General features: G+C 47.2%; 1 protein-coding gene and 1 long non-coding RNA gene across 6 annotated transcripts in view; one reads left to right on the top strand and one right to left on the bottom strand.

The window, feature by feature from the left end:
- The window catches only part of LOC117891951 (sodium channel protein 60E), a 28,081-nt gene that overhangs the window by 9,638 nt on the left and 4,316 nt on the right, over positions 1–14,127 (top strand). For 2 of the 5 annotated variants that reach the window (XR_004648663.1, XM_034797807.1), the window contains exons 3-25: positions 1,629–1,837; positions 1,901–2,311; positions 2,374–2,593; positions 2,651–2,785; positions 2,852–3,578; positions 3,638–3,852; positions 3,913–4,083; positions 4,145–4,338; positions 4,402–4,504; positions 4,557–4,685; positions 5,598–5,612; positions 5,987–6,229; positions 6,290–8,442; positions 8,515–8,842; positions 8,901–9,001; positions 9,607–9,781; positions 9,897–10,193; positions 10,543–10,697; positions 11,536–11,669; positions 11,751–12,420; positions 12,537–12,896; positions 12,984–13,092; positions 13,150–13,331. Coding sequence is in view for 4 of the 5 variants with exons in the window: in XM_034797807.1 (XP_034653698.1) it covers positions 1,629–1,837; positions 1,901–2,311; positions 2,374–2,593; positions 2,651–2,785; positions 2,852–3,578; positions 3,638–3,852; positions 3,913–4,083; positions 4,145–4,338; positions 4,402–4,504; positions 4,557–4,685; positions 5,598–5,612; positions 5,987–6,229; positions 6,290–8,442; positions 8,515–8,842; positions 8,901–9,001; positions 9,607–9,781; positions 9,897–10,193; positions 10,543–10,697; positions 11,536–11,669; positions 11,751–12,420; positions 12,537–12,896; positions 12,984–13,092; positions 13,150–13,331 (7,436 nt within the window). In the remaining variant the exon portion in view is untranslated. Of the gene's footprint in view, positions 1–1,628; positions 1,838–1,900; positions 2,312–2,373; positions 2,594–2,650; positions 2,786–2,851; positions 3,579–3,637; positions 3,853–3,912; positions 4,084–4,144; positions 4,339–4,401; positions 4,505–4,556; positions 4,686–5,597; positions 5,613–5,986; positions 6,230–6,289; positions 8,443–8,514; positions 8,843–8,900; positions 9,002–9,606; positions 9,782–9,896; positions 10,194–10,542; positions 10,698–11,535; positions 11,670–11,750; positions 12,421–12,536; positions 12,897–12,983; positions 13,093–13,149; positions 13,332–13,646; positions 13,780–14,127 lie in introns of those variants that run through there. The other 3 variants (XM_034797808.1, XM_034797810.1, XM_034797809.1) reach the window with 3 other exon arrangements.
- On the bottom strand, positions 83–684 carry LOC117891970. The gene is made up of 3 exons (XR_004648664.1): positions 562–684; positions 341–439; positions 83–267 (listed from the first exon to the last, which is right to left on the bottom strand). It is a non-coding gene; the product is annotated as an uncharacterized LOC117891970 (long non-coding RNA).

Genomic DNA, 14,127 nt, shown 5'->3' with positions numbered 1-14,127 from the left:
ATGAGATAAAAATGTGGTTAGGTTGAGGCAGCACGCTTTTTCTATTTTTTTTCCACTCTCCTATTAAGAACACATGATTAGATTCGGTTGGAACTTTTGTGAAAATCCAGTAATTTTTATTGGAAGCAATTTAAACTTGAAATTTTGAAGTGTATTTAAAATGCACATTTTCTTGTTTTGCGTGAACTGCTTTTGCAAAATTACTTTCGGGCCTCAATTTGGTTCCCAGACGGCATGTTTCAGTAGTGTGCTTGTAATCAAAAGTTCCTGAAACAAGCAGAAAACGGCAAATTAGTATATTGCGTGTCGCTGGGGCTCCTCTGGACAAGCGGGCACTTACCATTTAGTGGTCGACGACGGTGCTGTGCTGCGTCTACTTGGAACGTGCACGCATCTTTCTGCGCTTACGCTTCAACCTACGCATACGCTTCTTACGCCACTGAAAACGAGACAAAAGCACAATTAAATGGCAATCTAAATAAGCATCCACTTTCACTACTAAGTTTTTTGCACTTGCAATAAATCTTTTGGCTTTAGTTCACTTGGTGTTCAGATTTTTACCTTAGCTCTCATTTTCCTTCTGGTCGGTTTGACTGGTTGAGAACGAAAGAACGATGGTGGAGCGGAAGTCTGGCTCGAAGGCCTGGTGACAGAGCTGACAGCGCAAATATCGAGTAGTTTTCTGACAGCCGGCTAAATATCGAGACCAAGGTTGATTTCCATGCATATCGATATTGTTGTGCGATAACCGCCAACAAAGGTTAATTGTCTGTGGGCGCTAACTTAAAAATTAGGGAACAGTCGAATATAATATTTCACATTCTGCTATTGCTACAATTTTATAGAATGTCCTCTAGGGATATTTGAAAAAGTATGCGTTACTTTAAAAATGGAATTTAATAGACCGATGAAATTCATCAAATATACCTACATACCGTAAATATTTAATGAACTCAATTTCGTATTCAAAATATTCTGAAAAGTATATAATATACCTTAAATGGTCGCACTGGCTCTGATGGCACAAATATCGAGTAGTTCTTTGTCTGCCGCCTAAATATCGAGTTCACGGTTGATTTCCATGCGATATCGATATTATCGTGCGATAGCCGCCAACAAAAGTTAATTGTCTGTGGGCGCAAACTTGAAATTAGGGAACAGCCGTATATAATATATAACATTCTGCTATTGCTACAATATTATAGGTCTGGCTCGAAGGCCCAGCGTTCATTCATATTCATTCTCGGTATCGAAAACTTGCCAAATTTGGTTGAGAAAACTTAACAATAAAGTTTGACTAGATTTTGCATTGATCCAGTGATTTCCCAAATTTCCTTAATAAGAGGCTATCCATCCCTCCAAGGGTCCTAATTAAAAATGTATTGATCTTGATATTTTGAAAAATTTACCAGCCCTGAAACGACTGTGAGCAGCCGTCTCTGCCAGCACGAGTATCGCGTAGTTCTTTGAAAGACGACTATATATCGAGTGCAATTTGTTTGTTAGTCGATATTTGCTGCTATAAGAGGAATTAGATTGGTTTTGCAGCCCTGTTTCCAACGGTTCTTCCGCGCCTGACGCCGGCTTTGTTTTCGCCAAAAACCCTAACAAGACACTCGCAATTTCAGACATTCTGTGTGGTTTCGAAACGCTTCCGCAAGAACTACATCCATCGTTTCACAGGCACCAAGAGCTTATTTCTCTTCTATCCATGGAGTCCAGCGCGGCGCGTGTGCGTCTATATCGCAACGAACCAATTCTTCGACTACTGCGTCATGGCCACCATTCTGTTCAACTGCATTTTCCTAGCCATGACCGAGACGGTGGAGGAGGCTGAGTAAGTACTGCAAATTCGAGTGTACGCGCAGTCTGTTTAACCTTAAAATTTGCCAATCCGCAGGTACATCTTTTTGGCCATTTACTCCATCGAAATGGTAATCAAAATCATTGCCAAAGGCTTTCTGCTCAACAAGTACACCTATCTGCGCAACCCATGGAATTGGCTGGACTTTGTGGTCATAACTAGTGGCTATGCCACCATTGGTATGGAGGTTGGCAACCTGGCGGGGCTGCGTACGTTTCGCGTGCTGCGCGCCCTCAAGACGGTTTCCATCATGCCCGGACTGAAGACAATTATAAATGCGTTGCTTCACTCCTTCCGTCAACTGGCAGAGGTCATGACACTCACCATCTTCTGCCTGATGGTCTTTGCCCTCTTCGCACTGCAGGTCTATATGGGCGAGCTGCGCAACAAGTGTGTGCGTCAGGTGCCCTCCGAGTGGACCAACGTCTCCCATCTCGACTGGCATATGTATGTCGGATTGTTATTTCATGATTAAAGTTGAATGCTAATTGTAGGTTTGTCCTTTTCAGGTGGGTCAACGACACGGACAACTGGCTGTATGACGATGAGGAGATGCCCATGCTTTGTGGCAACCTGACTGGCGCCCGTCACTGCCCCCTCGGCTATGTGTGCATCTGCGTCGGCGAGAATCCCAATCATGGCTACACCAACTTCGACAATTTCATGTGGTCCATGCTAACGACCTTTCAGCTGATTACATTGGACTATTGGGAGAACGTCTACAATATGGTCAGTGTAATTCTGGCTCCCATTATCGTGATGAGCTAATCCATGTCCCTTCCGCAGGTGCTGGCAACTTGTGGTCCCATGAGTGTCACATTTTTTACGGTGGTTGTGTTTTTTGGCTCATTTTACTTGATTAACCTGATGCTAGCCGTAGTCGCGTTGAGTTACGAGGAGGAGGCGGAGATAACAAACGAGGTGAGTGCCCACGCAGCTCTTTCCCGCAGCCTGATCCTCTGATCTAACCGATTTTGCACCTTGCAGGAGCGGAAAAAGGACTTGCTGGACCATCGCGATGATTCCACGTTCAGCTTTGATCCGTCCGTGTTGAATGTGAAGAAGTTGAACAAGAATAACAAGAAGAAGATCGACTCGCGGAAGGGCGTCCTCCTGGCCTCGTACAGCAAGAAGAAGACGCGCCGAAAAAAGACAAAAGGTGGGAAAGAGACTAATGGCAATGGCAATGGGAATGGCAACGGCAGCAATGGCCATGAAAATGATGCCAATAAATCCCATTCCGCCACGCCCAGCCCGGGACCAAGTCCACGTCACAGTGCCACAGAGCGTCCATCCGCCCTCACGCTGCAGGCGCAGAAGCAATACCAGCAGATGGAGCAGCAGCAGCATCAGCAAGCCAAAGAGCCCGCGGCTGCTACTTCCAAGAACCGCATTAGCTTCCACGAGGAGCCGCAGAAGAACCCTAATATGCTGTATCCCTCGGACTATAAGGGACAGCTGATCGCCAGCAGCCGTCAGGCAAGCTCCACCTCAAGCGGCGTTAATCGCGAATCCTCGCAGGATGACTCCGGCGTGGTCGACGATCACGAGGAGCAGGATCCGACCCACGAGCTGGGCCACGTGTCCACCGTGGAGCTGGCGCTATCCCCGCGCGAAGTGCGTCTCATCAAGTGCAATGGGAACATAGCCCGCATTAAGAATCACAACGTTTATGCCCTGCATCAGGAGTTTTCCTCGGAGGTGGTGGTTATCGGTGAGGAGTCTACGACTTTTTTTGGAATACGAATTGTAATTGATTCTATTTGGGCCTAGATGATCTTCCCGACCGGAACTGCGATCGTTGTGTCCACTGCTGCGCCGACTACGAGAGCTGGCTGCAGTTCCAGAACTGTCTCTACAAGGTGGTGAGGGATCCGCTCTTCGAACTGGCCATCACGCTGTGCATTGTGCTGAACACAGCCTTCCTGGCCATGGAGCATCACGGCATGAGCGAGAGCTTTCGCAATGCCCTGGATGTGGGCAATAAGGTAAGTGGACGAAGAATCGCGCAAAACTGCTAAACTGCTAAATTCGCTTCTTTTCCACAGGTTTTCACTTCCATATTCACCTTTGAGTGCATTGTTAAGCTGATGGCCTTGTCCAAGGACTTTTTTCTGTGCGGCTGGAATATATTCGACCTGCTCATAGTCACGGCCAGTCTGCTGGACATCATCTTCGAGCTGGTCGATGGCCTCAGTGTCTTGAGGGGACTGCGACTGGTACTGCGACGTTGAAATCGAAATGCATAAATTAAATGTCTAACCTTTGCTCCGTTTGCAGCTGCGTGTGCTGAAACTGGCCCAGTCGTGGACCACAATGAAGGTGCTGCTGAGCATTATCATATCGACAATCGGTGCGCTGGGTAACCTCACGCTGATCTTGGTCATAGTCATCTACATATTTGCCGTCATTGGCATGCAATTGTTCTCCAAAGACTACACACCCGAAAAGTTTGACCCAGACCCAGTGCCAAGGCAAGACCTAAACTTTTTCTCTTTTATATGTTCGTTTATAATCTTTGATCTCCTCATTTGCAGATGGAATTTCAATGACTTCTTTCACTCATTCATGATGATCTTTCGCATATTGTGCGGGGAATGGATCGAACCGCTCTGGGATTGTATGCGAGCCGAAGAGGAGGTTTGTAGACAGCTTAGACATAGATTGTACATGTACTGACTATATCTTGCAGCAAGGTGCCTCTACATGCTTTGCCATATTTCTGCCAACATTGGTCATGGGAAATTTTATGGTGCTCAACTTGTTCTTGGCCTTGTTGCTCAACAGCTTCAATTCCGAGGAGCTCAAGTCGAAGAAAGAGGCAAGTCACAGGCTCCCCGCCTCCCTTTTCGATATTTCTAAACGTTTGTGAATGTAAATGTCGTATGTCTTGGTGTGTGCCAGCAAAAGTTACTTAAACAATCTAACAACTAAACGTGAATAGCTCCGGAATGGACTGGAGAGGGATTATTCCTTTCCTTGTCATAAAATCAAACCACTAAAAGAAAAGTTATACTTATATGTGTTTAATCAGACGATCGCTGGTTAGAAGTTAAATGTTTTTTTGCACTTTGATGTGATTTCCGGTATTTCTATTTGTGTGTGCGTCTGATCCTTAATCTCTCTGTGTGTGTGTGTGTTCAATCTTAGCCCTCATAGTATTATCGACCGATGGCACCACACAATTGAAACAATTATATCATACACCATACGATCTGGCACTCTTCTGTTCTGGACAAGCAAATTCTCTTTACGTTTCACTCTTATGGCTCAAATTCCCATTAAAAACCATCACACTCTGCATTACGTTACTAAATGTGCTAAATGTTTGTACTCTACTAAAACTAAACTTGAATTTCATTTTGATCCTATAATCAAGACCCAGCACAAGGTCTGCCAAGAACTGGCCTTTTGTTGGGGCTCTACGGTTCGGCTCTGTTCGAATTGTGTGACTATGGGGTACTCGTACTCCACGTACTTGTACTCGTATCTATCTATGTATGTCTATTGTCTCTAAGTATCTCTGATATGCACTGACTACCTCTATCGAATTAACCAAATCTTCTGTTGTCAACTTTGCACCATGCGTTTAATCTTAATCTTAACCACTTGCCACACAAAACACACACACACACACACACACCTACTCCACACATCCACACATACACTAAACCTGAAAACCAAATCCAACAAACCGAAACAATTTAAATACACTAAAAAACCCGATAAACAGATATTCAAGAAGAAGGTAATTTTTCGAACTAAATCATTTTAAACTCGCTTTAAACTTGCTTGCTTCGTTTAAGTTAGCCAAACTGTAATCTAAATCCCAAACAAAATAAATCTGTATATACTTCTAGAGTAGCCCAAAGCTGATCAGGCAATATATACATAGCTATATATACATATATGTGATAATCTTTTGTGTTGCCTGCCCTTAAACCTTACTTTTGTATGCATTGGAACCCCGAATTCTGATTGTAACTCCATGTCGTTGTATCGATGTCAATGTCTAATCAAAAATAACCAAAAAACAAACTCTTGTAGCGATCTCTTTTGTTGCTCTGCCCCGTGTTCGATATCTTGGCTAACGATCTACTTGTGTTCTTTCCCTCGATATAGGAAGTAGGCGAGGAGTCTAAGTTGGCGAGGAGTATTGAGCGGGTGCGCGATCTGATAAGGAAGAAGAGGCAGGAGCGTAAGGATCGTAAGGAGCGGAAGTTTGCCGAAAAATTCCAGCAAATTGTGCTCGAGGCCCAGGCTCAGGCTCACGCTCAAAGTCAGGGGCAGGCACAGCTCCAGGGTATGGAGATGGACAAGTCCAATCTGTTGGCCGAGACCAAGTTCCATAGACTGAGCTACCAGGTGGGTGTCTCGCAATGAAGTCTCCTTGCGGCCACACTAACTTACCCTTTTCTCTTTCAGGAGTCTATGAATCGGCCGGTCTCGGGCTCGGATTTTGGCTTCCAGATACCCCTGAGGGACGGTCTGCACACAATTGTCGATGGGCTCGAGTACGACGAGGCCTCGGATGTGCCAGAGCAGATCCAGCTGCAGGACCAGCCACTGCCACCAATTACAGACTCGCTGCCGCCCACATACGAGACGGCCATCATGTCTACACACAGCAACAACCTGACTCCGTTCGCCCTGGCGGAGCGACGGCTGCAACACCAGATCTCCTCGGGGGTGAGCACTCAACAGAACGACTCCAGGGACGAGGCCACCTACACGGAGTCGATCGAGCTGCGCCTTCTGGGCCAGTACAACTCCACGGACACAGATCCCTATGCCAACGATCAGCGGAGCGGCTCCTTTAACCGCGGCGACTCTTTTCAGGACAATTCCTCGCGGCGCTACGGCAGCGAGGAGCACGACGAGGCCTACCTCAAGTACCAGAAGTCGCTGCTGACCCGCTCACCCAGCTACAGGAAGTCCCTGGACCGGCTATCCCAGTCCAGCGGCCACTCTCAGCGCTCGCTGCTCAAGTCGGAGGAGGCCGAGATGCGAAGGCACTCGAGTGGCCACTCCCTGAACTCCATATCGATTGAGCAGGACGAGCTGCTCTCGCAGCAGGGGGGGAATCTGCGCGAGGAGCTGCTCAATTGCGAACAGAAGGAGCTCTTTCAGTTCCTGCAGGAGGACGACGAGATGCCAAAGTCCAATCTTAGCTACATCTCGTCGAACCCAATGCGCTCGCGCCGATCCTCCAGTCAGGGACAGCAAGAGAGCGAGGCACTGGCGGAGCACTCGGAGTTCGATAACATCATCCAGAGCTTCGAGAAGGAGCTGGAGGAGATCAAGCGCTCGACCACCTCGCTGGAGCGTAAGCTCTCCACCCTATCGGAGCCCTCGCCGGCAGCCGACGAGGCCACCAAAGCGATCATGGAGCACATTGCCATCATTACGGGCGCCTCAGAGCGCACGGCCGCCGATGAGGTAGTGCATCCACTCAATCCCTATGACAGCTACGACCTGTCCAGCGTGCCGAGACGCTCCCAATCCGTCAGCTCCGCCGCCCAGCGCCAGTCCGTGAAGATTAAGCGTCGCAGCCTGGAGAAGCAGCGCAAGATCGACGAGGACTTTAGCATATCGAATGAAATACGCAAAATCTGTGATCAAATCCATGCGCCCTTCGTGGCCATGGAGGCCATGGCAGTGGCAGCCACCAGTCAAGGTCCGGGCGCCAGCCAGTCGCCCTTTACGCGCCGCAAGATCGACCCGTTCACGGTACAGTTCGATCGCTTCAAGCGGCTCTCGCTGATCGAGCGGCTGGAGGAGCTGCCGGAGGAGGAAAAGCCAATCTCCACGCTACGCATCGAGTCGGAAAAGATGCCGCGCAAGTTTCACAACAGCGACAGTCTGCGCCTCGACAGTCTATCGCTTAAGAGCACCAACTCGTACGAGAATCTGCTCATCCAGAAGCAGAAGCTCGTGCTTCCATTGTCCACTGGCGTACCCGCCACGCCACCCACCTCCTTGAAGTCGAGCATTGAGCCACCGACACTGGCGCAAATTTCATCGCTAAAGGCCACGCCCACGCCCCCGCTGGCCGCCCTCACCGAGCACCAACAGCACTTTCATGCCACGAGCATCCAAGCGGCCCCCTCTCATGGTCACGGCCAAGGGCACACCCATGGGTCTGGCCACAGTCGCAGTCACGGACATGGCCATGGCCATGGCCACTCACAAGCACACCCAACGGCTGGGCAGAGGCGACGCCCCATGGAGCATCCACAATCGACTTTAGACAAAGCCGCTTCCTTCCAGTCCGCGCGCACCGAGTCGCACAGCTCGGGCGCCGCCGACTCCAGCTCGGCCCTGGCCCTGGCTCTCGCCCACACCCACAAGACTGAGCAATCCGATCAGCCGGAGAAGGCGGCACAGAAGCCGTCGGCATTCACACGACTGACCGAAAAACCATGGCATTGTTTGGTTTCCTACGTAGACGACCTCACTGTCGGTGGGAGACGTAACTCGCAGGGCGCTTACAATGATCCCATGACTTTTCCGAGCTACGGGCAGGCGAAGCCGCCGAAGGTGCCAGATGACTGCTTCCCCCAGAAGTGCTACGATCAGTGAGTACTTGAGCTGCATCACAATTACATCTTGTCATGCTTTTTCCGTGTTTTCCCCTTTCGAACTGGCAGCTTCTACTTCCGCTGCCCTTGGTTTATGTCCTGCATGGACACGCCGAGCGCCAAGCAGTGGACCCGCGTTAGGACGGCTGTCTTGACGGTTGTCGATACTCCGGCCTTTGAGTGGTTTGTGCTAGTGTTGATCTTTGCGTCGAGTATTACGCTCTGCTTCGAGGACATCTATCTGGACAGCAACAAGACGCTGAAGCGTGTGCTCTACTGGACCAACTTCTCCTTCTGCCTGATCTTCGTGGTGGAAATGATACTCAAGTGGCTGGCGCTGGGCTTCTCCAAGTACTTCACGAGCTTCTGGACTATACTTGACTTTATCATAGTGTTTGTGAGTACATCTATAGCACTTTGATCCGCAATCTCTGATTGAGGTTGTGATTCCTCAGGTATCGGTTTTCTCGCTGCTCATTGAAGAGAATGAGAACCTGAAGGTTCTGCGCTCGTTGCGGACCCTGCGTGCCCTGAGACCCCTGAGAGCCATCTCCCGGTAAGTTGACCAGTCGCTGGTCTAGTTTATAGGCTGCACCATAACCTTCTCAAACATCTGTGCATCCAGTGAAGCAAGAGCTGTCCACGTAGGCCACTTCTTTGCCTCTTGCAACTACTGCTACTTGCTACTCGTACTTTCTTAAGTCTCTTACTATTTCTGGGATAAGTCGGTGTCAGTCGTCGATCCGGCTTTCGTCAGAGCTGTGCAGTGTTTAATACAATCTCGTCTTCTTTATGGATTTCGAATAGAAATACGTAGAACACTTTGCATTGCATCCTCCTCGCCTCTGTTTTGTCTGTAGCCTGCAGCCTTGACTTGTCTATCCTCTACCTTCACATAAACTAAACTAAACTTCACATATAATTTCTGTATATATGCTCAAATTTATAATAAGTAGACGACACTGTACATATGCATAGATACACTCGTAATAGTTAGAAGAGAATCATTCCACTTGTATGCACCAGAACCGTAACCGTAACCAATTAGCACCCATTGCAAAAGTAAAAGAAAAACAAATTGAGATGCAACAAACGCGACGACGATCTCCAGTATCCATCCCAGTAATGACTAGCATTTCATCCATTCCATTTCTATTCCAGGTGGCAAGGAATGCGGATTGTAGTAAACGCTCTCATGTATGCAATACCATCAATTTTCAATGTACTTTTGGTTTGTTTGGTTTTTTGGTTGATCTTCTCAATAATGGGTGTTCAGTTCTTTGGTGGGAAGTTTTTCAAGTGCGTCAATGAAATGGGAGAATTGCTGCCAGTTACTGTGAGTACTCTACACACACTCCCAAGGAGGAGCAGGAGGAGGATCTACGTGTCCTGTGCTTCTCACCAAAAACACACAACTAACTGATATTTCCTTCTCCATTCATTGTGTGCAGGAGGTGAACGACAAGTGGGACTGCATTGAGCAGAACTACACGTGGATCAACTCGAAGATCACCTTCGATCATGTGGGCATGGGTTACCTGGCCCTGCTCCAGGTGGCCACCTTCGAGGGCTGGATGGAGGTGATGGCGGATGCCGTGGACGCTCGTGGAGTGGATCTGCAGCCGCAGCGGGAGGCCAATCTCTATGCGTATATTTATTTTGTAATATTTATTGTGTGCGGATCGTTCTTCACACTCAATCTGTTCATTGGAGTTATCATTGATAACTTCAATATGCTCAAGAAGAAGGTAAGTCCATTGGCCTATGGTAAATATGGGCCCCAGCACATGGTTCGAAACCCTTTATATAAATATACGTATATCTTTATGTAAATGTATAATCTGTACATACATACATTCGTCATCACCGATCTGTTTGATTGTTATACCATTCTATCCGTTGACATCCCGATAAGAAACGAAAACTCCATCTCCATATGTGTACCCACACCCGATCGTTAATGTATTGCTGATAATGATAATGATAATGTTGTGCCGAGTTGTATATAGAGCTTAGAGCTTAGAGTGTTACGTTACCTAACTGTGGACTGTATATATATGATTAAATGTTCATTCTATTCTCATCACTTTTATATAGTATGAAGGAGGAGTGTTGGAAATGTTTCTCACCGAATCTCAAAAACACTATTACACGGCTATGAAAAAATTGGGACGAAAGAAACCACAGAAAGTTATTAAGCGACCTATAAATCATTTTTTAGCTATGTTTTATGATTTATCCAATTCGAGAAGGTAAACAAACCATTTGATCAAATCCAATTTACAAACCAGCTCAATCTAAGACCAGCAAATTACGTATCCCTACGAGTATCTTATAGTTTATGCCTACTATTAGTTACTATTACTCTCGCTCTCTCTTGTCTCTAGTCTCTTGTCTCTTGTCTCTCGTCTCTACTCTCAATCTAAATCTAAAACTAAAACTAACTTTAACGCTAACTCTAACTGTAACTGTAACTATTAGTTGTCTATACCGGTTAGGCGTTCACACAACTCTCGGTTGTTTCTGATTTGGTGATAAAAATCATTTGAACACTTGAAATTCCCAGCATTTTTGATCATCACCAAGGTGTTTGCCGCCTCTTCAGTGATGGAGACCCGGCCAAACACCATCAAAAATGCCACCCAACTCTCCGTATCCCATATCCCGATGCATAATTCTCTAAGTAATAAATGTAGAGCACTTTTATTTACTATGATACTACGATACTTGGATATTCTATGACATTTCCCCTAATACCTGATACCCATTACCTAATACCTTTCGCACTCTGGGCATGAGTAGCTGTCCTGGGGCTGTTCAAGTCATCCGTTTCGGGTGGGGTTTTACCTCTTGGTGTGTTTTAATGCAATCAGCATGTATATACGTACTACTTAGTTTTAGATCTAGTTTACTTCTCTATCTCTCTATAAATCTATCTATTAGAAACCCATGGTGCTCCTCCCCCTGCCTGTAAATATCCCCTTTCCTGTCTGTATCTATGAGGAGCACCTCGACTTCGGCTCCCCCGAAGCTTCCGCTTTGAAGAAAAACATTAATGGACCTTTGTGGTGTCTCTCTGACGATGTGCAGGTTCGAGATTGCGATCTTTGTACTGATTTTTCTCAACATGCTTACCATGGGCATCGAGCACTACGATCAACCGCATGCGGTCTTCTTCATCCTGGAAGTGAGCAACGCCTTCTTCACCACGGTCTTTGGTCTGGGTAAGAGAGCGAACAGGCAACCAGCAAAGGAATCACTTGGATCTATTGCTAATCCCATTGCATATATATTTCTTCCCGTAGAGGCCATTGTCAAGATTGTGGGACTTCGCTATCATTACTTCACGGTCCCTTGGAACGTCTTCGACTTCCTGCTGGTGCTGGCCTCCATCTTCGGCATTCTGATGGAGGACATCATGATCGATCTGCCGATCAGTCCGACGCTACTGCGCGTCGTGCGAGTGTTCCGTATAGGGCGCATCCTGCGCCTGATAAAAGCGGCCAAGGGTATACGGAAGCTGCTGTTTGCCCTTGTGGTGTCGCTGCCGGCTCTCTTCAACATTGGTGCCTTGCTGGGACTGATTACCTTCATCTATGCCATACTGGGCATGTCGCTCTTTGGCCACGTGAAGCTGCAGGGCGCCTTGGACGACATGGTGAACTTCCAGACTTTCGGGCGGAGCATGCAACTGCTCTTTCGCTTGATGACGTCGGCCGGATGGAACGACGTGCTCGAGTCGCTGATGATCCAGCCGCCCGACTGCGATCCCTTCTTCAACCGCCAGACTAATGGCGACTGCGGCCACCCTCTGCTGGCCATTACCTACTTTACGAGCTTCATCATTATCAGCTACATGATTGTGATCAACATGTACATTGCCATCATTCTGGAGAACTTCAACCAGGCGCACCAGGAAGAGGAGATCGGGATCGTCGAAGACGACTTGGAGATGTTTTACATACGCTGGTCCAAGTAGGTGTTTCCCCCATTAGAGTAGAAGCAGAAGAGCAGCAGCAGCAGCTATGATTGCGGCTTAAGTGGATAGAGAGCGATGTCGATTAATGGATTCGCAATTGATTTCGTTTCAGATATGATCCACATGCCACCCAGTTTATACACTTCTCGCAACTGTCCGATTTTATTGCCTCTCTCGATCCACCATTGGGCATCTCGAAGCCTAATAATGTCGCTCTAGTGTCATTTAATCTGCCCATCTCTAAGGGTAATAAAATACACTGTCTCGATATTTTGCACGCGCTCGTGAAGCACGTGCTAGGTCATGTCGAGGAGACCGATAACTTCAAACAGTTGCAGGAACAAATGGATGTCAAGTTCAAGAAACAGTTTCCAACGCGCAAAGAATTGGAAATTGTTTCGTCGACGCGGATCTGGAAGCGCCAGGAAAAGGCGGCCAAGACCATACAGACCGGCTGGAAGGACTATTTGCGGTACTACACCCTACACCACAAGACACAACCTCTATATTGAACACATTGAACTCTCTCTCTATAATTCTATTGTCTAACTCCATGCAGGCGCAAGAATGAAAAGGAGCGCTCCAATTCCGGCGACAGTGCCACTCAAACTTCCAGCCCCGGAGGATGGCAATCGAAGCTCTCGGCCCTCAACTTTTTCCACCTGCAGGTGAGTTGCCATGAGATTTGTAGCACTATTTTGTGATAACTTTCCGGATCATTGCAGGTTAGTCGTCGGGGAACTGCCTGCTCCAGTCGTGCCTCATCGCGGAAGTCTTCACGTGCCTCTGATGGCTCCGATCTGAGTGAACTAGCCGGGCCCTGGCTGAATTTGCCGCTGATGCTCGTCTCGGGGGCCGATGATGTCGTTAAGGATATTAAGCAGCAGGGCGATGAGATGGGCAAACGGTAGTTATCCCCAGATCCAACCAATTACACCCAACCACACACACACACACTGCATCCACACAGTCACACGTACACACACACACTCACTCAGCAGACACACACACAGACGTTCCATATATATGTGTATGTGTATCCATGGCTGCGATGAATTTGAAATGCAATTTTTAGACGAATACGAAATTGAAAGGCTTTCCATGCTCATGCCGCCTTCCAACCATGCAACAACCATGCAACCAGAAAACCAATTAACCAAATAACCAGATAACATACCCGGCGATCCATGCTCGATAAATTTAATGTTTTGTGTGTCCACAGTGTACCTATATGAACTTAAGCCCTATTTCTAGCATATCCTCTTGTATCTCCCTAAACTATGAGTCCCTGCTCGCAGATATGGTCACAGCGGTTCTCAGAAGTGACTCCCAGCCTAGTGGCTTGAATTACCTAGGTAAAGGCTCAATCACTCCTATCCTATCCTATAATAGCTGCATAGCTTAGCTTAGCTTAGCTGGCAACAACCCACAAACGTACAGTCTTAAGAAACCAAAAACAACAATCAGAAAAAACAGAAAACAAATCAACTCAATCAAATGCAAAAAGCAATCTTACAAAACTTCGTTTTTAGTTCTCGTCTATAGCTCACTCACATTTGTTATATACTCTGCTATATTAAGTATAACTATATGTATTGATTCCTCCACTATCCAGTACTCGTACCAGTCGATTGCTCAATAATGTATCTTATCTAGTTTCTTCATCCAAACTCCCGACTCTAAACTCAACTTAACTCAACTCC

This window comes from Drosophila subobscura, chromosome E (assembly GCF_008121235.1).
Source record: "Drosophila subobscura isolate 14011-0131.10 chromosome E, UCBerk_Dsub_1.0, whole genome shotgun sequence".
In the NCBI taxonomy this organism is placed as follows: domain Eukaryota; kingdom Metazoa; phylum Arthropoda; class Insecta; order Diptera; family Drosophilidae; genus Drosophila; species Drosophila subobscura.
The sequence above is the reverse complement of the archived record's forward strand: the minus strand, read 5'-3'. Positions and strand labels throughout refer to the sequence as shown.